Source organism: Pan troglodytes, chromosome 15, assembly GCF_028858775.2.
Source record: "Pan troglodytes isolate AG18354 chromosome 15, NHGRI_mPanTro3-v2.0_pri, whole genome shotgun sequence".
NCBI classification, from domain to species: Eukaryota; Metazoa; Chordata; class Mammalia; order Primates; family Hominidae; genus Pan; species Pan troglodytes.
The window spans coordinates 34,529,383-34,553,275 of NC_072413.2; the positions used below are offsets into that span (position 1 = coordinate 34,529,383).

Consider the following 23,893-nt stretch of genomic DNA (forward strand, 5'->3'; position numbering starts at 1 on the left):
CTCCTATCAAGATGGTGTTGAATCTTGAGCCTCTTCTGCAGGCTCCAGACTCAAGTAGAAAAGGCTGCTGGCACCAGATAATAATTACTCAAGTGGAGAGAAGACTCCTCTCTTAGGTCCCTCAGAAGGTAGGCCTGAGGACAATGGAAAGAGGGAATCGTAGTGAGCATATCCTAGGACCCCCAAAGCATGACTTAGGAAGTTATTCTATTACCTAGGCAAGAAACAGACTTATGGCATTTATTGGTCTGGACTAGTGATCAGTGTATGATCCTGTTTTCTAAGTTCCTTCCCTACCATCAAGTCAGCCTCCTTTTCTAATTGATAATTTTTTATTTTAATTTTCCCTACTGAATGGCTGGTGTGCTGATAGTAAAATGTGTCACTAAATGTGGAGGATGTCTTTCTGACAGGATGATGATCACATGGACCAGATGCAGAGTGGGGAATAGGTATTTGTAGCTGTACTTATAATACGGGATCATGCTAGAAAAGAACATCTTGAGGGGTAAGTTTGCTCTGCAGAAATGAAATACAGTGGTAAGTCATCGGTGGAATCCACCTAGCCCCTATCTTCTTGGGAATGATTCCAATGCCTACATTTTCTATGAGGTGACCACAATTTCAGGGCCGCCACAAATGGTTTCGCAAGGTTGTGTGTACATTGCAAACTTCTTACGAAGAGGTTCGGCCCCATCTGGCCACAGCTGACTGAGATGCCTGGTCACACTGAGTCTGGTTTAATCTCTGGAGAATATGAGCTAAGAAACACAAAACATGAGGTAAGCAGCAGTCACTGGAGTTGTGAAGTTCTAGAGCTGAGTTCAGAGTTTGCACCATAGCAGCTCAAACACAACAAGCCGAGGCTCTGAAGACAGGACTAATGAAGACAGGACTAACATGTCACTCCATGTGGGGAAGCAGAGATAAAAAGGTCTTCAGAGAAACCAGTCCACAGAAAGATAATATAGTAGGTACATAGATGATTATGTGTAAGATTTAAAAAACAAAGGCAGAGTAACAGAGACAAAAGGAGAGGGAGAGCAGAAAACAAGGTGAGTAGAGGACAGAGACAAAGAATGAGAGGCAGTCAGAGACACAGAAAGAGATTAATTGCTGGCGACTTTCTAGATCCTACAGTGTTTCACTGTACTTCCTGCAATAAAGTTCCAGATTTCTGCTCCTTTTTAGCAACAACTCTTTTCCAAGCTATTTGGTAGATTTCTGATTCTTGCAACCAAACCTTTTTTGTTTGTTTTTTAAGACAGGGTCTCACTCTGTCACCCAGGCTGGAATACAGTGCATCACTGCAGCCTCGACCTTCTGGGGTCAAGTGATCCTCCTACCTCAGCCTCCCAAAGTGCTGAGATTACAGGAGTGAACCACCAAACAATTATTTACCTGAACAACTGCTCCATGAAAGAATTTCCACATAACTGTAGCTGCATCTTTCAAATGTTTAATTTATAACTGTGGTAATGTATGTACTGCCTAATGTAACTGGGGTATTGTAAAGGTGAGGCTCTCAAAAGAGAGGTACTATAATTTCTTTGTAATATCCTAATTGCTGTCCAAAAACAGACCTGGTTTTATAATATTAGCTAACATCTACTGAGCAATTCCCTTGGGACAGACAGTTTCAAACATGCAGGATCTCACCTCTTCTTCATAACAATCAATGAGGTAGTCTCTATTATTGTCATTCCCATTTCACAGACTGGGAAATAAGAACAAAGACAGATTAAGTAAATTATTCAAAGTCACACCGTCAAAGGAATAAAGCTGGATCTATTGTTTATTTACATGAATACTGACATCTTAAAGATTAAGAAAAACAAGTTCATACACATGCATTTAAAATTCATTTCAGTCAATAAATTTTTGTTGAATGCTTATTATATGCAAAGTACTGATTTAAACTAATAAACTGGTTAACATCAATGTTACAAATATAAAGTCCTTTTAAAGTATCAATATCAAAATAAATCTTCCTTCCTGTGGTCCACAAAAGAAAAAAGATGTACCAGCACTTGTAAATTAAGTTTTTCAATTTCCAAAATACCTCCTTTAAAACAGAAGGGAATAAATTCCAACAATGCTATTTTCAATGCATTCATTATTTCAAAACTTACTGGAATATTTGAAGATTACTTGCTGCAAGCTGGACTCATGTGAAAATAAACCTTGACTTCACAGAGAAGTCTACATTGATAAATATATATCCGTTGAATTAATAACAGTGTAAGTTACACATATGTATACAAAAAAGTAAAATGACAAGGATGAGAGGAGTTTTTCATGGAAGGTGGTGGGTTGCCATGGATTCTGCTTCTCTTGATTTTCTGAGGAGGGCTTGTTTGAGGGCACTAATTTTCTCATCAAGTTCAGCCAGTGAATAGTTCTGCTGTAAACAATAACGACACAAATTGCTGAATAAGATTCTGAAGTATCTTAATGCAGATAAAGTGCCAAATGAACTATAAACATTTAAAATATTCAAAAGCATGATCAAATGGTTTTTTTCCCTCATGAGAATAATCTTAAAACTGAGCAACTATATATGTTGACTATATCATAAATTTAAAGGCATAAAATAACAAGGCTTAAATATTTCTTTTTCTCTTTTCTAATGACTAAGCTCTCCTGAACCTTTTATACTTAGAAAGAACATGTTAAAAAAAAAAAAAAAGCCTGATTATTAGACACTGGAGCCTATTTGAAGATGGGAGGAGGGAGAGGACTGAAAAACTGCCTATTGGGTATTATGCTGATTGCCTGGGTGACAAAATTATCTGTACACCGAACCCCCGTGACATGCAATTTACCCATGTAACAAAGCTGAAAACCCCTTGAGCTTAAGTAAAAGTTGGAAAGAAGAAAAATGCTAATTACACTACTACCAGGAGAAAAAAATCATTTGAGACATCAGCTATCCCTTTTAATGGAAAACTTTCTATGTTGATTACTAAAGTTAACCTGAAGTGGAAAATAGTGAAGAAAACACTTCTTTTACCTTCCAATAAAAATTGGATTTATTCAAGTCTATCTATGTGAACACCCTCACTTATATATTAATATTTCTAATTTAGACACAAGTATTATGTAGTGGCTATTAGGGGGTAAAGAGAAGGGGAAATTGGGACTGAGTGCTAATAGATACAGGGTTTTTGGGGGGCAGTGATGGAAATGTTCTAGACTTAGTGGTGATGGTTGCACAACATAGTGAATATACTAATAGCCACTTTAAAATGATGAATTTTATGTTATGTGAATTGTATTTTTAAAGCAGCAACGAAGTGTTACAGTTTACTACATAAGAGAATAACTTTTAAAAACCTGATTATTCTCATAATCAATAGTAAAAAAAGTTAGTTAACTTTAAAAATAGCTGCTTAAAATACCTAGAAATTCTCTCTTGAGGGATCAACTATAATAATTTACTTCGGGAAAAAATAGCTGCTATCAAAAAACTTACTCAGAATTTTACAGGAAAAAAATATGCTACTCTTAAAAATCAGAAAGTTTTCTCCAACTTTAAATTCACATTACCACTGTTAAATTCTAGCAAAGCCTTACTATTTAAGGTTCAACTAATTAGTAAAGTAGCACTTTAGACAGGGCTGGCTGAAGTCAAACTCTGCCAAACACCCTTTTTGATCTAGGTGCTGCTAATCAGAAGTGTTCACAAAAGGAAGGGATGGGGGGAGACTGAAATTACTTGAGCACTTACTATTTTTAAGCACTTTGTGAATGACACATCCTTGTACTACTAAAAGCAGGACAAAGGTTTTATTTATTTAACCTATCTGAGTCATTCCATGCCCTTAAAATAATTTTTCTATTCAAGTATATTAGTTTATACTGCCCTTTTCTTCAGTCCTAAATTTTACCAGGGTATGACCTAAAAGCAACCATAGTAGAAACTTTTATTAATAAGAAAGGTATAAAACTAATCAAACTATTTCAGAAACCAAAATGAAAATGCAGTAACTTACTTGAGGTGGTTGAACTTTTCTTCTTTTTCCAGAAAAGCTCTAGATTAAAAAAAAAAAAGTAATCAATGTTTAGAAAAATCTAAGCATCTTTTTTTTTCTTTATAAAATACTGTACAAATTATGTACAGCCTTGGGAACCCTGACAGAAAAAAAAGCAACCAATTTACCAATACCAATTACTGTCTGTAACCAACATCTACCTTATATTCTGCAAGTTACCCTCTAAAGAGGATGACGTTAACAATATATAATAGTAATATTGCAGCAACATGCTCATCCTTGGCAATACATATTTTCCCATCAACTACCCGCTGCTAATGAGCCTGAGTGATTTCGGAAAGAGGTGCTCTGGGGATTTTCTGCTTAGTTTTTTTTCATAACCTTTCCATCCCAGGGTATTGAACAAGTGAAGTGACAACAGACAAAGGAAAAACGGAATCTGGTATATGAGGCCAAGGGGTGAAAACACACATACACACACCCTGGACTGACTATAGTAGACACTGTGGTTGTTTATGCAAGCAGCTACCTATCCACTACTTCTCTGTGTGGCCCAAGCCAATGGCTTCCTGGTCTTGTCAGTGACTGAAATGGGCATGGGTCCAGTTCTGGCCAATGAGTAAAGGAGAGGTCTGCTGGAGATTAAGAGGAGAGCTTCTGGAAAAAGCTTCCTCACATCTTTTGAGAGAAAGCCCTTAAAGAAGGCAGTTCCTCAGGATACTGCCGTATTGGGTAAGACACCTGAAAGTGCTGTAGCCATTTTGCCATCTGCCTGGGAAAGAAGTTAACACCAAGCAGAGTTAAGAGGGGAAAGAAACCTATTTTCTCACAATTATGATTTAGCCACTGAATCAATTAAATCTGAGGCTTGTGCTACCATGGACTTCCTATTTTATAATTTACATAATGTTTAAGCCAGTTTTGAGTTCAAATTTCTTAGTTGAAGCTAACAACATTCTCACTGATCCACTAATGAGCCTTTTAAACTTTGGCCTAATGAATTCTTTCTAGACTTTTTCTTAGTTTCACACAAGCACTAGCTTTTGAATGGCAAATTAGTAAATGAGTATATTTGACAAAGAAACTGTGAATGTCCAAGACAAAATGTTCTCATGAGCATTTCTGACTACTGAGATTTTAAAGACAGCATTAAAACTCACATTTTCCTTTGTGTCAAAAGTTGATTCAAAGAACATCTAGGTATGCTTATCAAGTTACAATAAATGGGAAATCATTAAGTATTAGAATTAGTAATTAAGAAATAATAGAGCTCAGATAATTATGCTCCTTCCTTTGCCAAACCAAGCTGGATACCTGTGGTAGGGCCTATGGGCAAATAAGGAATCAATGTTTAATTTGGCGATTGATCAGTCTCCTAACTTCCTAAGAGGTGGCTTTTTATACACTTGATGCAAATATAATTCCCCTTGGCCAGGCGTGGTGGCTCATGCCTATAACCCCAGCACTTTGGGAGGCCGAGGCGGGTGGATCAAGAGGTCAGGAGATCAAGGCCATCCTGGCTAACATGGTGAAACCCAGTCTCTACTAAAAACACAAAAAACTAGCCGGGTGCGGTGGCAGGTGCCTGCAGTCCCAGCTACTTGGGAGGCTGAGGCAGGAGAATGGCATGAACCCGGGAGGCGGAGGTTGCAGTGAGCCGAGACTGCACCACTGCACTCCAGCCTGGGCGACAGAGCAAGACTCCATCTTAAAAAAAAAAAAAATTCCCCTTGTTCTCCTAATCGTTTAACCTGTAATATATTGATAGTTTCCATGCTATTAAACAATCAGATTACTACTGTATCATAGAACCAAAGCAAGAAATATTAGAATGAGGAAAATAAGGTCATCAGTCGCTCAGTGACTTAAAAACAGTAAAATGTGGCCTTTTGGGCTTGTTTTAGCTCTGAGCAGAATATTTTGATAAAAAGAACACTTAGAAATACCATATCTACCGTGGATACACTAGATTAACTTTACTATTTGTTTTAGGTATCAGGAAATCTCAGTACAGTTCCTGACTTATGATGGCTAGATAAGGTTTTTCAAATTTACAATGCTGTGAAAGTGACACACATTCAGTAGAAACTGTACTTCAAATGCTGAATTTTGATCTTTTCCTGGGCTAGTGACATGTGATACGATGCTCTCTTGTGATGCTGGGCAGTGGCAGTGAGCAAAGCTCCCAGTCAGCCATGGGGTATGAGGGTAAACACCCGATACTCTACAGTGTACTGTGCTGCCAAGTGACTTTCCTCAACTGTACATGATAGGCCAGTGTACACATTCTGAACATGTTTTAGGCTAGGCTAAGCTATGATGTTTGGTAGGTTAGAGGTGTTGAATGCATTTTAGACTTAATAATATTTTCAGTTTTTGATGGGTTTATTGGGACATAACCCCATCTGTATAGAAGTATAAAAGGTGGACATTTTAATAGGTTTTGGTACCTGAGAGAAAATACTTGAGAGCACAGCACACTAAAGAAAGAGCTGGAGAAAGGTAATGCAAAATTGTCTCTCCTCACCCATTATTTTACCTTACCAGGTTCCTAGTCATGCATCGCTTAATGATGGGGATATATTCTGAGAAATGTGTTAATTTTGTCATTGTGTGAACATCATAGAGTATACTTATAGAAACCTAGATGGTACACACCTAGGCTATATGGTATAGTCTATTGCTCCTAGCATATAAACCTTACGGCATGTTTCTGTATTGAATACTGTAGGCAAGTGTAAGACAATGGTATTTGTGTATCTAAACACGTCTCAACATAGAAAAGATACAGTAAAAATACCATACTATAATTTTATGGGATCACTGTAATATATGCAGTTGACTGTTGACTGAAACATCCTTATGCAGAGCATGACTGTCATACACACGTTCACGCACATGCACACACACATACGAATCCAGGGAACCAGTGCTCTAAGGAAACTCAAGGGTAAGGAGGCCTCTTCCATGACTGGCTTTCTTTCTTTCAGTTGTAAAAGGCAACTGATTCTATGCGTGCAGTATCTAAAATGTTTTTCTTCCCTTCTAGTCCCAGAGCCCTGATTCAGACCTTCATTTCTCTCTGGCTTGGATAATGACATGTTTCCTAAACTAGTTTCCTTGACTCCAATTTCTCTCCAACTCAGACTTCATAATGCCACCAGACAGGGACCTAAATTACAAGTTTCTCTCTTTCTCTAAAACTTAATTGTACTCCAATGATACTAGAAGTGCAAACTGGTTAGTGTGACCTTCAAGGCCCTCTGAAATATGTTTACAATCTAATGTTCTAGCTGAATCCAGTTGTTCACTCATGCTTCAGACCCACCACACGTTCACACGCACATGGCCTGTGTACATGATGTTGACCTGATTTTCAGCATTCCCCTCCCCCGATACTTCCCTTAAGAACCAGGAGTTAGTGTTACAGACTAAAAATTACTCTCAGTCAGTGCTTTGAACAAAGTTAACACACCTTCAAAGTCCAATAATGAGCTATCAGCCAAGTCCTATCCATTCATTTGCACATCTACTCGATATTGACTACATTCTGTGTCTCAAAGATGAACAAGACATAGTTCCTGCCCTTGAGAGTTTCAAAATATAAAGTGAAAAACATGTATAAACATATGAGTGATAAATGCTATAAAATAAACAATATACTTGTAAAAGCATGTTGGTACTTACTGTTTTCAAGTATCATAATTTAAAATCAGTAAGTCTTTGGAAATACTCTAAGACCGTTCTTTTAAATGGACTGTTAAGGCCATGCCCTTAAACTTTTGAAAACATTACATTTAAAGCTTTCCATGGCTAATGTGAAGAATAAAGATCTTTAGAACTCTTATATCAAAATGTCCAACAGTATTATTAACTTTTGTCATAAATCCTGTTTTATACACATATAACTTATTTTGGAGTTTTATGTCTGGTCGTAAAATGAGAACTTTACATAATCTGATTACATTTTATAAAACAAACACAAATGACATCTTTTTTCCCCATAAATATTTGTTTTTCTATGCTACGCTTCAATGTTACCCATGATAATCAATCTCTATCCAATTGTAAGAAGCTCCCCCATGTTTAGAATTCATCTACATGTGAATCTGAATAAACACATTTCAATGAAAATCTTTTCAGAGTTCAGGAGTTCCAACAAAAGTTCAATCCTTAATAAACTGAATGGGCTCAACTTTCCTTTCCTATCTTTAGAAGCTATAGGACTGTGCTACATATGTAGTTTCTTCTGTATACTTTTGAGGGATAAATATGTAAAATTATGCAATTACCATGCATGTACTCCCAGCATGATGGTGAGGGTGATGAATAATGTACTATGTCCTCTGTAAGGTATGTGCTCAACTTCTCCTGTTTGCAAGGACACTCTTAGAGCTGACTGTATTCCAAGTGAGGTTCCTAAAGATGGCTCATTCATCCTATTATAGAAGGGTGATGAGTATGAAATCTTCTTTCCCATAGGGCTTGTGTCATGTATGTTCACAGGCCTAAAGGACAGAATGAGTCTGAATGTTTAAACTTTCCAGTGTTTTGTTCTTCCTTGTAGCTCACTACTAATTTAATGTGTCACTTACAACACTAATCCAGAAGAACTGCAGTTCTTCTAAAAGATATTTGGAAATACTTTTAAAAAGCACCTGTTTTATCACAGGTTGCCACCATCCATCCTTTTCTGAATGCTTAATACATATATGCCAATCCTCTGTTTACATTTACAAATGCTTCCTGCCCCTGAAATTAGGCAGTCACCAAGCTTCAGACTTCAGGCCTCAGACAATCTGTGTTCCTATCCATCGATGGACTCTCACACTACACAGATTCTCCCAATTGTCCCAAGTGTAAGTGCCGTATCTCAAAAAGCTTACCTGATGTTTTTACCTTCATAACCTCCTCTGCCTTCAAATTCACATTTCCCACAAAAGTATCTCTCTCTCTAGATTTTCTTATTTCTATCAATGATGGTATCATTTTTCCAACCAGAAACTGGACTCTATCCTTGTTCTCTGTCTCTTTCCACATCCAATCATCAGTATTTGTCCATTTTTTTCCTACTTGCATTAATCTTTTCCATTCTCACTCATGTCCCTATTTTAGGATCTAACTTCACATCTAAGCTAGCATAATACTATCTCCTTATCCTTAGTTTCTCTCGTTTGTCTCCCACAACTGTATTAATCTTTCTAAATATCGTGTTCACAAATCACTTCTCTGCTCAAATGCTTTCAGTAGATTCCCCCTGCTCCCTGCCTGGAAAATAGATTTTAAACTTCTGAGCATAGCACTTAAGGTCCTAGCAATCTGGCTACTTCTACCTCTTTACCCACTCTATCCTATCTGTAACAGATCAAAACAAAACAAAAAGATTATGATGTGGAGGGCTTGTTTTTTTGTTAAACACATCTATAAGTTTTGTTTTTTTGTTTTTGAGACCGAGTTTTGCTCTTGTTGCCCAGGCTGGAGTGCAATGGCGCGATCTTGGCTCATCGCAACCTAAGCCTCCTGGGTTCAAGCGATCCTCCTGCCTCAGCCTCCCAAGTAGCTGGGATTACAGGCATGCGCCACCATGCCCAGCTTATTTTTTTTATTTTTTTATTTTGTATTTTTAGTAGAGATGGGGTTTCTCCATGTTGGTCAGGCTGGTCTTGAACTCCCGACCTCTGGTGATCCACCCGCCTTGGCCTCCCAAAGTGCTGGGATTACAGGTGTGAGCCACTGCATCCGGCCTCTGTTAAGTTTTTATAAATCAGAATCAGAGAGAAGAGAGGAATGATGCTGCAGCAAGTTCTCATTGGAGGCATCTGATTTTACCATACTCTATTGTAAGATCGGTTCTATTGTTAATAAGAATTATATTAACAAGGTATGAAATTGAACTAGAAAAATAACTTTCCTAGGTTATTGCCTTCTTTAATGAAGGCAGTTAGAATGGGAAAAACTTATGGTAGACTACTGTAGGAAAAGTCATTAAAAATCTTTATGAAGTCTCCTAGGAAGACATTCAAAGAATAATCCTAAAAGTGAAAAGACCTTTGTAATTATGTAGTAGAACCAATACATTTTCTAAAATTAGACATCTTGAAGATCAGAGGAATAGAGTGACTTTTCCACGTTTATACAGCTACTTTGTAGTTATAAAACTAAATAAATGCCAATGAGGTTTTTACCATGTGCTAAGCAGTATGCTAAGTGTTTGATCAGCATTATCTCATTTGATCTTTGCTTCAGCCCTTAGTATTTTCATAAACCTCATTTTACATTTGAGAGTAGTAAATCACTAAAACTCTTCTCTGAAATTTTGTCATTTAGGACTTGCTGCTCCCTTTTGTTACGTGACCTGCCTTCTTCTTCTGGAAATACTTCTTTTCTGTAACTCACTCTTATACTCAATCTATAACTTTGGAAGACTGCTGTCATACCTAAAATAAATTTTAAATATATTTTCACCACTAACTTATATGATCCATGCTAAAATGGGCTATCTCACATAATTTTTCAGAAATAGGAGTTTTGGTATAATCTCACTTTGATATTATTTTAGTTCTAATATGGTACTGCTTTAAAAAAAAAAACAAAACTTAGAGAAGGCAGGTATTATACATAATCACCTCAGAAGACTGAGGAAAACACAATGAGCTCAGGATCATTTTTCTGAAAAATGTTGATGTGCCAAAGATACTAACTTACCAGCACAACACTGTTTCTTAATGTTCTTGGAAAAAGGGGTAAGAATGAATGAATGCTAGAGTTAAGGAATTACAAAAACATAGAAAGTCTGGTGGTTAAGGTAAAGAATAAGAGTGGCAGCTTGAGGTGTGTGTTTGTTTAGTATTAACTGCATATGAGCTGAGAGAAGGAGCCTGTTGGGGAAGAGAGATTAAAGAGGCAGAGGGATCACTGAAAGAGCAAGGTTACAGAGGAAGCCTCTGTTTTACAAGGTAGCAAGTTCAGAGTAACAGGCCCAACCACCACCCAGGCTGACTTACTATGCCATGAAAATGGCCTAAGTTTGAGAATGTGGGTAATATATAATAGAAGTATCCCTTTTTAAAAATTCTAAATTTTAAAAATATTCAGAACCAGAGTTTTTAAGGAATTAGATATATCCCCTATACAGGACTGTGTTCATTCATCTTTGAATTATTAAAATAGTGTTTTGCTTATAGATCAATGAGTGACTGTTAAACCACAAAGAATCCAGAATACAATAACATTTTCATTTATTTTTAAAAGACACTTATACTCACTACAGACTGAAAATATTCAGGAGAGATGCCTTCCAATTCAAGGATTTTATCCTCAAGTTTTTTAATTCTCTGATAAATGTCTCTTGGCACTGGACCACCTAAATACATTAAAAAAAAAATCTGAGATACTATTGAATAATTCTTTCTTCTCACAATTTTTATTCTTAAAATACCATGCAAAGACACTTATGCAAAGGAATGGAAAATACTTAAGAAAATAAAAAACAAAAGTAAAACAGAATGAAGTCCTTAGGTCATATTTTTGTATTATACACTATTGGACATATTGTACTACACTTCCTCTCTCCAAACCCCATTTATGCTTCCTATATTCTAGGAGTTTCATGTTAAATTCATTTTACAAGATATTGAATAGCTTCCATGTAGAACAATTTATATTTTTGATATGCTTTGATAGTTACATGGGAGGACAAAAATGCATAGTGACAAATGACGATAATTCAATGCAGTGGTTGCAATATGTCATATTATTTTCTTCAATTAATATTTCTCCCTACATGCCATATTTTTCCTTTGACCTAAAAGAATGTAAAAAAGGGGCTTTACCATAATTCTAAACTAACAAACTTTCTGAGGAGGGGAAGAGTAAATTATGGCCACTCAAATTTTAAATTTATGATTATATCAAGAATCCTTCTACTTCTCACCCCCTCCACACTGTGGCCTTTCTGGTCCAGACCACTTCCACCTCTCCCTGGATTACTGCAACTCCCAAACTGGTCTCCCTGTTTCTGCCATGCTTCCGTAGAATGTATTTTCAACACAGGAGCCAGTGATCCTCTAAAAATATAAGTTAGATCACATCATTTCTCTGCTTCCAATACCTGATCATTTCACTCAGGTTAAATACCTTCCAATACCTGATCATTTCACTCAGATTAAATACCAAAGCCCTCACAATGGCCTACAAGGCCATACACAATGTGGATATTCTCCCTATGCCCACATGGTTCCAGCCACTTGATTACTTTTTTCTGTTATTCAAAGAGGCCAAGCACCCTGTAAGCTTTAGCTGGTTCCCTCTACCGCCATAATCCCAAGTCAATTTCAAGTCTTGGCTCAAAAGTTACCTTATCAGTAACACCTTCTCTGACTATCCTGTTAAAAATACCAGTACTACCACTCCCCTACCCAGCACTCCCTTATCCTCCTTAATTTTCTCCATTCCATTACTACCACCCAACATTCAGTATATTTTCTTTCTGTATTGTTTGTTTCCCCATTCTAATGTAAGCTCCAAGAGGACAGAGAGTTTTATCTGTTTTGTTCATTCGGTAGGGCTGTGCAGCTTGTGCACTGCACAAACCTAGGAAGCATCAGTTCATAAGACTACAATGCATGGCAAAGAGCTGATGCTTGATATTTACTGACTGAATGAATACATGATTAGCCAATCATTATGCAATTAAAGAATACGGGTAAATTTTTATATCAAAATTGTCAACTTGTTACGTATAAAAATTCTAGAAATTTTGAGGATTTTAAGAAATCTTAGGACCTTGGTTGTTCTTGTTCTTAAATAAGCTAACTTGTTCATTTGACTTTGCTTTTGCTGCTCCCTTTACCTACAATGTCCTCTGCCTTACTTCTGTATCTTTCAAGAGCCAGTTCAAGCTTCACCGGGTAACGCAGGCACTGCCTAAACCTCTTCATTCGCATAAAGGCTCCTTGTGCCCCCACCATTCTTCAGTGCTCCTGAGTTTTTTGGGACAGACTCTCACTATACTGTCCAGGCTGGTCTCAAACTCCTGGACTCAAGCTCTGTTCCCCCCTCAGCCTCCCAAGGAACTGCGATTATAGGCACACACCACTACACCCATCCTTTCATTACTCCTTTAAAACTCTACTTCACTATTAATCTTTCTCTCATTTGGATTATAAAGTCCTTGAAGCTGGGGACTATGATTATATCATCTCAGTATCCCTTGTGCCTAAAATAGTGCTTGGAGCATAGTAAGCATTCAACAGATATTTTTCCAAAAACTTAACTATTTCATACTATTATTAGAGACTTAACCAGTCAATCCTTTTATACAGTGGCATTTTAAACCCATCCACTTCTGAGGGAAGAGATTAATTCTTAATGCCAGTGTCTTATTACTCTCAAAGACTTACTCATTCTGTTTTCTTCTTCTACCTTCATCTGGCTAGTATAGCTTCAGATAGCTAGTATACTCCAGCTATACTGGATTCAGATATCTCCTGAACCATATTTTGTGTTTTTATCCTTTTTTGCAAATGGTGTTTCTTCTTTTTGGAATGCTTTGCTCTGGAAAATTCCTACTAATCCTTCAAGGCCTCAAATATCACTTCATTAGGATGCCATCATCCCTTGACCTACCCTGAGAGAGTCAAACACTAACTTTCTGTCCCTCCGTACATATGTCTGCAAAGGTGAAATGAGCAACTGTCCATTCAATAAACATTTGAGCACTTGCTTTGTGCCAGGCACTGTAATAGGTACAAAGAAATGAATATGACAGACATAGTTGCACTCTCATGGACTATCTAGCAGGAGACAGACATTAAACAAACAGAACCATGATAACTGCTTTAAAGGGGAGCAGGGAATACCAGGTGCTATATAAGATTATACAAAAGGTGAATCTGCACTGGTCTAGGATTAGGAAGAAAAAGCATGGACAGAAGGGCATGAGTATAAAGATCCTAAAGCAGCACAACGAGTGGGAGATGGGAAGCCCAGAGGTGTAGCTGGAACTACAGATGTGGACAATACTATTTAGAATTACAAACCCCCTCCAATCCCAATCTCCACATTTTTAGCTGGGAAGAAACAAGATCAAATTTGGGCTTTAGAAAAAGCAATCTGGCCACAGGGTAGAGATCATCCAGAGGAAGTCCAGTGGCAAAGAAACCAGTAAATATCCTTCCATCAGTCCAAGCCAGAGATCACAGTGGCTTCAACTCTAGTAGTAGCAGTAGAGATAAGACAGAAGTGGGCAGATTTGAGAGATATTTATTTAGAAAACAGAATCAACAGACATGGTGACTAAATGGAGAGGGAGACTCAGTCTCTGCACCCAGTGAGGACTTGGGTTTGAGCTGGGTGCAGTAGTGACACATGATTGTAGTCCCACTGACACAGGAGGTTGAGGCAGGAGCATTACTTGAGCCTAGGAGTTCAAGTCCAACCTGGGCAAGACTGGACTATCTCTTTTTTCTTTTTTTTTTTTTAAAGAGTTTTTTTTTTTTTTTTAAAGAGCTTGGGCTCTTTAAACTTCAATTTATTTATCTGTACAGTGATAACACCACCACCACCTCAAAAGGGTACTATGACCTTTTAAGTGAATTGACATACACATAACACTTTCTGAGTGACTGGCACTTACTGTTCAAGAAATGTTAGGAGCTAAATGAAAATTTGGTGACTAAATGAACTGCAATTTTTTAACCATTTGCAAGGTTCATTATGAGGTACCACTTAGCACTTTGCTTACCTGTCTGTAACCGCAAGTGGGCCTCAATATTTTGTAGTCGTTCTTCTACAGCCTGATTACCACAATCTCGAAGCATGCTGTTAGGTTTATGACCTGACCCTGGAATTCCTTCAGGTCTAGTCTGTGGTCCGTATGTATTCACAACTCTAGAAACTAAATTAAGAAACTTTTGAGCCTATATACATTTGTATTTCAAAAATCAGAAATTCTTATTCCTTAACAGCACTTTATATTTTTTTCATAAAGACCATCTAACCACAAGTATGAAGGACGGCAAGATGTTTTTGTTTTAAAATAAAATTTAGATGGGAAAGTTATTTCTATTCCATTTTGCTAATAATCTAGACTTCTGTCAGTGACTCAGATGTCATGTAGTGATTACTTACCTTTTACGTGACTTTTAAATCCGGGGTAAGGGGTAAAAATCGCATCAGTTCTTGCACAACTATTTTCTAAGGAGAATTTAGATAAATATAAGTTTAAATATATTCTTCCCTTCAAATGTATGAGATTTTAATAAACTTTCAATAATTCATATTAACATTTTACTCAATAATTTTAATAAATAATAGTAACAATAAATTACTATCACACATAGGATAGAATTTAGTGACCTTCTTTACCTGTCAAAATTTATCATAATATCTAATATTCTTACCTAATGTTCAGATTTATATACAGAAAAGCCATCAACATTAAGTGGCACAAATTGATACAATTTTGAAAACCAATGTCACTATTCGGGCCACTGGAGAAAATAATCTACCATAGAGTATTTAAATTCTACTTCATCGTAGAAATAAAACTCATCATTTTTACTAGAATTCTTTTAATTCAGCATTTTTTATTTTAATGACCAAATTAGTGAACATCCAACAAAAAGAATTATTTAACACATTTTTATTTCAGAACTCCACACAAAGATGACCTCAAAACCTCAAGTACACATACATTTCCACTCTACCTAGATTTCCAGTGCTCATTTTAAAAACCCTTCATCACAAAAGTCATCTACTTCTTCTCATCCCACCACTTTTCAAAAAAGTTTCATTTTAGTAAAGGTCTATTGTGAAAATTTGTTCCTATTTTTTTCCAAGCTGAAAAGTAGTTTCTTTCAAATTAAGTATCAATGCATAAATTACAAAAGGGGAAAACTGGAAAGATGTTAACATATAATACAACTAATTAACATAATTGTTATATATTAACATACGATACTACATAGTAATAATATATACTTATGTTTGAAATAATGTTTAAAGGCCACACATTGGCAGTAAATCTCCTGTAAAATTCCCCTGAATATTTTGTAAAAAATGGCTGGTAAATGAGATTCTTAAAAAAAAAATTCTTTTTTCCCCCCTATGAAATTTGATTTTTAAAAATTCCACTGCTTATAGTTAGGTTAAATTTGTAGGTATTAAAAGGAACACACTAACATATTAAAATACATTTGTATTTTTTTCAGTTGAACTTTCCTTAGTAGACTAAATAGACATCTTTCCTCCTTTTTTTTTTTTTTTTGGAGGCACCTCAAAATATGCTTAAAGGGCCATCCTTTCTCCATTCTCTTCCTACCATTTCATGGGGCTAAGGGTTAAAAAAAGAAGCTATCATCCATTCCAGAACTATATTCCAAACATATAGATTAACTGACCATCAGTGAGAAATTCAGCATGGTGTGAGTGTATGAGTGCTAGTCACTCTCCACAGCAATTCTTGCTAGCACTGTTTTGAGCCAGCAAAGAATTGAATGGGCCAAGGAATCCTGCTGAGCATTTCAATTCTTGTCAATTTCTATCCCCTGGTGGTTTATAATAATAGAGTTAGCAGGGAGAACAGAGGAATAACATTAGTGACACATGTGCTTGCTCTCTCAACAAACCCTTTCTCATAGTCGCTTGTAGTTGGTTGTAGTACCTGAGATTTTGCCATTGTTGCACCTGTTCTGAAAAGCTAATAGGAAAATATACCAAATTTAGAGATGCACATGTGTAATGTTAATAGTAGCACACAGCTAAATTCAGGACCCAATACCAGGCTATATTATTTCATTAAAAGAATCAGTGTACCAATGTGATATCAGTCATTTCTAGGTTCATCTGACAATTCTATGTTCATAATAATTAGCCATGAGATATTAGAGGCAACAAGAAACATGTTCATTCCAATTATGAACTCTTCTCCATAATTTTTCCTAAGAACTACTTGTTCTGATTATTACTATGGTGCCTGAGTATAATCTATGTCACTGCATTGCAATATTTTGTATTCTGCAGCATACTTGCAGATTTGTAAATGTACTATAGCATCAAGTAGAGAGGTAAAGGTGAATCAGATGAAAAACAGCAAATGTATGCACTATGGCAGAAAGGAAAAAAGCAAGACACCATGGTCTTCATGATAAATTGGTTGTATCGTGACACAGGACATTTCAAACAGCTCAGGAGTAGTGAGAAAACTGCTCCCTCTGGAGGAATATTAACTTTACTAAGTTCACTTACGTATTAACATCATGATTTCACAGTACATGTATAGGTTTGAAATTCATAGAGCTCAGTTCCTTTTACTAGTGAGATTGATCAACCTTCTCACTCGTACCTCACCTTCATTTCCTAAAGGAACTTTAAAATAATCTTCACCTGTGATAAACACTTTTAATGTTAGCATTTACTTTGTATAACCAAAATGAAAACCAGTTTGCAATATAGTCTATTATTAAGCAGAAGGAAACTCTACTGTCTTAATTACTAACTAAATCCATGAAATAAATTGAATTGTGTTCTAAAAGCTATTCATTTAAAAAATAAATAAAAGATTAGAGCAACTATAAAAATTGTGCTTAAAACCCTATGAAAATTAATTTCTAGGTAGTTACCTTGATTACAATCAATAACATTGCAAAATTCCCTGACGTTGTTTTCATTGATTTCAGCTTGCTTTCTTTCAATAAATGCAGATATTCGTCTGTCAATCTACAAACAACAAGTTTTAACAGTGTCAACATAAGATTTTTTAAAATAATACCCTCTCGCCCCCACCAAAAAACCTTCTTACTTCTGCTTTTCCAGCCTTTATCTGAACTACTTCTGGATCAAAATGGATCTGTGTCTTTTTCACATCTCTTAAATCACTTTCTTTGTGCTTTTCTTCCTCTTGTAGGTCGCCAATGGAAAATTTGTCATTTACTTCATTTTTGTTCCCCATTTCTGTTCTTCCTATCTCTTCAACAGCAGTTGTATTCTCCTCTTTAATCGGAGACTGAAGTTTTGCTAAAAAAGGCTGAGAACAACACAATTCCATCTGCTGAGGTTCAATCTGACCAAAATTAATTACACACTTAATATATTTACATAAATTTCTGCTAAGTAAATGAAATACTTAATATCAGTTAATAAATATAAAAAGTTGGTATACCAGGACACATAGATCTGACCACATATAAGTACTTACTATTCTCTGCTATTGTAACCATTATCATTTGCTATAAATTTGTTTTTTAAAAAAGGAGAGAGGAAAAAAGAAAAGAAAAAAGAAAAGAAAACCTAAGGAAATTTAAAATTTTCTTTGAGAGAATCATTCTGTCACTCATCTTTTATTTTGTGCCAAATCAAAGCCTTCAGCCTCTGGCACCAATGCCACTTAATTAACATGTCATTCAAATGCCTCCTCAGAACACTAAGGCTTAGTATTTTTCCTCCTTAACACGAGAGCTAGTGCTCTCACTCAGCAAAGCCCTGCATTATCACTGTATCACTGGAGATTCTCCACTTGAAACTGCAGTTGGCCAATGTGAATGAGGAAGCATAGACATGAAATATATAGGTGTTAGGCTGAGTGAACACTCAGACTTTTCCTGACATGGCAAGATATCTTTTGGTCATAAAATTAAATTTAAAAAAAGAAAACGAACAAGAAAAACAAAAAGATCTATAGCTGAAAACAGGCAGAGGCCTATCACTATACTACAGGGGGAAAACCCCTGTTGTAGAATATAAACTATATTACTCATTTACTGTTCCCCTCCCCCACTCCCCACAATTAGGTCTCATTTGAGTTCTACAGCTCACTGCTCTGCCCTTTAAAAACAGGGTTAACTATTACTTTTAACATGAAACAGTTAAAATTTCCCACAAAGTCAATGAATGGAGGGCTGAAAATTAATGCCTATTCCATTAGTCAAAACACACTAACACTAATAACGTTCCAATTATTTTTTTCATACCTACAATTTTGCTTCCATTGTTCGCTATACTACTCTTTTGAAATCTTATAACACCTTAATCACAGTAAACTGACCAATCCAAACAGTTCTTCCACTTATCTTTTTGACACTTCACATTTTACACTTTGATTAGAGATAAACTGCAAACTTACATCAATTATAATTGCAAAGATGTTCAATTAGAAACCAGCAAGGTCATAATACCGTTCAGTTATTAACATGAAATATTTAAAAATATAACAACACTATTATAAATACCGATTCAATATTAACTTCTAATATAAAGAATGAATTATTTCAAACTGTTAAGGAAAAGAAATGATAAAATAGTGACTGGCTACTTACTAAGATGAGACATTAATGTCATAGAAATTACTTTCTTTTTAAAAACTATGCTGAAACTGTTTAATTGCAATAGACACTCCAGGATGTGTCATGCTGGGATAATGCCCCTTCTTGAACCACTGAAAGCACTCCATGAGCCTCCAAACTCACCCAAGGCATGGAATCATTATCATAGCATGACACACACCTGCCGTGTCTTATTGCTTAATTATAACCCACCATAGATGGAACTGTATTGAATTTTCAGTGCAGGTCTAGAATTGAATAGAATTGCATTCATTCACTCTCATACCCACATTGGTCTTTTGGGCTATATTCCCTTAACTGTCCTGATCACTACTGAAATTAACAGATTTAGATTAAATCCGGATGTAAATAACGTTTTATTAGCAACACTATTAATACAGTGTTTAGAACTGTCAAATACTCCAACTAATTTAACCACAATCAATTTCTATTTTCAATATCGGGTTATCATTTCTAACAAGAAATTTACCTGTAAATATAAAATGTGTTGTTCAAGTGCACTAAAGAGCAATGCAGGCTGGAATGCCGAGAGGCTCTGGAGCTTGTTCCAATCGATTGTAATTTTCACCACATCATCTCTGAGGTTAAGCTTCAAAGGGGCAAACCAGCAACATCACAAAAATTACACGATTAAGCTGTACATATGGAATTGTCACAAAAATAAGATTTCTAGAGTAACGGGTCTATTTTGCTCTAAGTTATCAAGTTTTTAATAATACACTGAAATGCTCTACCCAGTTACCATTTCAAAAGGCCAAGAAAGCTACAGATTTTCATAAAAAAACAAAAACAAAATGACATGTCGTTCAAATTCTATTCTTAGGTCTGTGTAATGGGACCATTTTAGAGGTAAAACCATTCATGAAAGATGAAAAGATGCAGGCTCTTTTGATACTTCAATATATACAAACCTTTGGATGGAGTCCAATATAGGCTTGCCCTATTCAGAATCCTACTACTTCTAGCTCAGAGCCTTAAACAGAGGAAGTACAAGTGTTTTGTGAAAGTTTTAACAGGCATCTTTCTCTTTCAGTATGTACACAAATACATATCAGAAATATATCATTATTCTGATGTCCTCCAAATCACATTTTTAGTTTTTTAACTTTTAGCCAATTTTTAAACTAATTTAAAAGTCAAGATTATTCATACATATAAAGTGTAGGGATAAATGGCAACATGTTTATTTCAAATAAAAAACTATTATTTAGCAATGGAAGTCTGAAGCTGAAAAACAAAGACTTCTCCACCATAGTGAAATAAGTTGTCAGACTGGATGAAATGTCCAGATCTTTTGCTAAATGCTAAGATGTGACAGTTCATTATATGGAAATTTCTATCAGTTGGTGATCTAATAGAATAAAATCATACCCAGAAAAGTACCAAGAACCTGAATATAAGATTATTATCAAAATGAGTGAAAATTTTACAGTGAGAGCGCCCATCTGCAGTCTTTTGAATGAATAAAAGTGAACCATCAAAAACTTTTCTAGGGACATGTGTTTACAGCATAGTATAAGACTATACTTCATAGTAGAATCAAGTTAACATAATTTATTCAAAATGAGTCATCTTTTCTACAAAATAAAGGTGTTACGTGAGTTCAAATACAGATTTTATGAGTCATAATTATAATAAAAAAGATGAATCACTGTACAAAGATCAAAAAGATGTAAGGTTACCAATAAAAAGATAATATATTGAATAAATACTATGTGACAGAAATTTACTGCCCTTTGAAGATGAGAATGGAAGCATTTAAAAGTCCATATTAGACAAGTATAAAGAGATATGAAATTTCATGTAGGCTGCACTGGCAAAGATTAGAATATATTAAGATGGTACATTAAAGTTAATGCATTAATTTATATTACTTTAATTCCTATAAAGATTTTGTTAGACAACAACCTGTATTATGTATGGAAGTAACCCATTAATGTACTTTCATAGTCTTCAAGGAGATCTATAGTTGATTATAGAAAACTTAAGAATGCAGCTTGGGGATAAAGCAGGCAAATCCTCAACCAAAGCAAAGTATCACATTTTCTAGAGAAAATAACTTATAGAAAAATAAGTCTTAATGTTTGGTTCATATTCTCATTTCAATTCAGCAGGATTACATAAGCTTCAAGTGCAATTAAGAATAATTAGTCTTTTAAGAAAACCACATAATAATGTCACAAATTAATTTTAAAACCGTCCTAATACATCTAACTATTCATTCAACAAATTCATTATTAGTAATATGAATTCTATGCATTTTGCCCTACAGAACTTGGAAGAGTAAACCACTCACTCGAAAATCTCTATTAGTCTGCTATTAATATAGACTATTTAAATACATATTTTCAGTAAAAATTTTACTAAATTAATACAAAAATCCAAGCTAAAAATAAATAATTGTTTAGCTTGGTAAGATGGACCATCCAGAGGCAAGCAAAAAGGTTAAAATTAGTAAATTTTGTGATCTTAAGTAAAAAATTATTTTTAACATTCAGTTTTATGTTTCCTACTGAGGAGATCTAATAATACAACGATACTTAGGGATGACACAGGATGAAGTTAGGCATGTTACAACATACATTCTAAATATCCTTTAAAGTGGTTGCAAAAGAAAATACTGATTTCTCTGGGGGCAATTTTATAAGTATGGAACTCTGATTTTCACTCTTAACACTTCTCAAAATATAGAGTATTATGAAAACAGTTTGTATTTAATTGATGAAACAATCATATTTTTGACACTTGTATAGGAAGTCCCTTCACTGTGTCATGGTAAAGTAACCAAATATTTACTGTGAACATTTTTGACAGGTGACATAAGTAAATTGTAATCACTTCTTTACTTGTACAGTACTTGAATGTTTAAAATTTTCTAATGAGTTTGAAAAATTCAGTATGCAAAATATTTCAAAAGAAATGTTTAAATCATTGCTCAGTATTTTTTTAAAATATTCCATCTTCTGTTAACAGGTGAGCATAAACTTTTTTCATCTTGACATTATAAAATAAATAAACTTAAGTTCCAACGTCGCCATAAAAAGTTCTCTAACTTTTAAACCATTTAAACGTCTTGGGTCTCAAGAATGGAATGTTAATAACAAAACACCCCAAGTCTTTAAAAAATGTTTTTGGTAAGTACTTGGCAAACAACTGAATTTAAAAGTTATATCTTTAAGCAGACTCCATTAATAACTGCGTCATTACATAAAACCGTTTAACTTACAGTAATGTTCTTTGTAAGACACAACATACTACGATTTTTAAAAATAGTAACTTTTTAAAAGACTGATTCTCCATCTACTCAAGGCTTTAAAAATAATTTTCACAAATCAGACAAATGTTCTATTTTCATAGGAATTTACCATTATCTTTGACACAAATGCCTGCTTTGTCCACTTGCGCTAGTACCAGCCCCAAAACAAACTTTTACGGCTAGAAAATGGTCTATGTAAGATAGAAAATATTTCCTTTTAAAAGGCAGGTAAACAAGCATACTTTTAAATTGTTTCTCATTTAAAACTTGAATTTTACACCATGAAACGAAACAGTGACTTGATCGAAGAAGAAGAAGCCCACTTCAATTTAAAACCAATTTTACTATGACATTTCTGCAAAAGCGATTTATCTGCCAGTTAATCTAGTTAATAGTTAAATAACGACAGTTCTAACGCAAACAGCATCAACGATGGATAACTCATCCAACTTTACGCTAGAAGTATTTTAAATGAATTCCTTTTACTTTTCTCCCCATTTGAAAGGATTATAGATGCGCAAAACAGCCCGAAGGAAAAAAGAAATAAACAAAACCAAGTAACTCATAAGAACAAATTACTCCCTCCCCCACCAAAAAAAGCTAATAAGCGCGCGCTTTTCTATAAATCTCAGGCCTACTGACCAACCAATTCCCATAAAGAGTAAGTTGGAGGAAAAAGGACCCTGAACGCTAAGCGCCTCCTAAACTCGCAGTGAAGCTTTTCCACATTCATTCTCTCCAAGCCTGCCTCTCTCGGAGCCGGGTTTTCACTTAGGCCAACCTCACCCACTCTTGGGGAGGACAGCTGCAAGGTAAACGACTCTGCAACCGGTACCGCCGTCCTCCTCACTCCGACCGAGGAGGCTGGGCCCGGGCTCCTTCCACACCTCGGCTTCGGGACCGCATCCCACACCTCTGCAGGCCTAGCTGCCCCCGGCCTCTGCTAGAGAAAAAGAATGGCGAGGAGGGACCGGATGGTTTCCATATTCCCAGTCCCTCAGGCCACCTCTCACCTGTCCAACCAGGGTGTGTAGGGAGCGAAAGATTTCGTAGAGCACGTCTCGGGAGAGGTTGGGGCTGCATCTTCGCTCCAGGTTCCTGTCACCGCTGCTCGGGCGATTAAGCTCCGTGGCAGCAGCCATGATATCTTCTCAGGCCGCCCCACCACCACCAAGGTTTGCTCACAACCCCGCCCCCTCCCTTCCAGCTTTAGTCGCTTGGCGATGACGTAAGACACGGCGTCTCGTTTAGATCGGGCTTTGAGGCCCCACCCTCTCTATGTGAATGACAAGCACGTTACA

General features: G+C 35.9%; 1 protein-coding gene across 8 annotated transcripts; it reads right to left on the reverse strand.

Moving 5' to 3' along the window:
• Positions 1-1,777: 1,777 nt before the first annotated feature.
• MBIP (MAP3K12 binding inhibitory protein 1) lies at positions 1,778-23,892 on the reverse strand. 8 transcript variants are annotated; one of them, XR_010151088.1, is made up of 10 exons: positions 23,606-23,817; positions 19,806-19,925; positions 17,797-18,021; positions 17,618-17,714; positions 15,126-15,191; positions 14,740-14,892; positions 11,261-11,358; positions 8,288-8,503; positions 3,996-4,034; positions 1,778-2,401 (listed from the first exon to the last, which is right to left on the reverse strand). XR_010151088.1 is itself a non-coding variant. In XM_009427698.3 (9 exons), the coding sequence occupies exons 1-9, from the start codon at positions 23,732-23,734 to the stop codon at positions 2,297-2,299; spliced, it is 1,032 nt and encodes a 343-aa protein (XP_009425973.1). In that variant the 5' UTR covers positions 23,735-23,892; the 3' UTR covers positions 1,778-2,296. The 8 variants fall into 8 exon arrangements, 6 of the variants coding, with proteins under 6 accessions (XP_009425973.1, XP_001142180.1, XP_003952524.1 ...); XR_002939278.3 differs by having other exon boundaries at positions 1,778-2,404; XM_009427698.3 differs by lacking the exon at positions 8,288-8,503 and having other exon boundaries at positions 23,606-23,892.
• Between the last annotated feature and the right edge of the window lies 1 nt (position 23,893).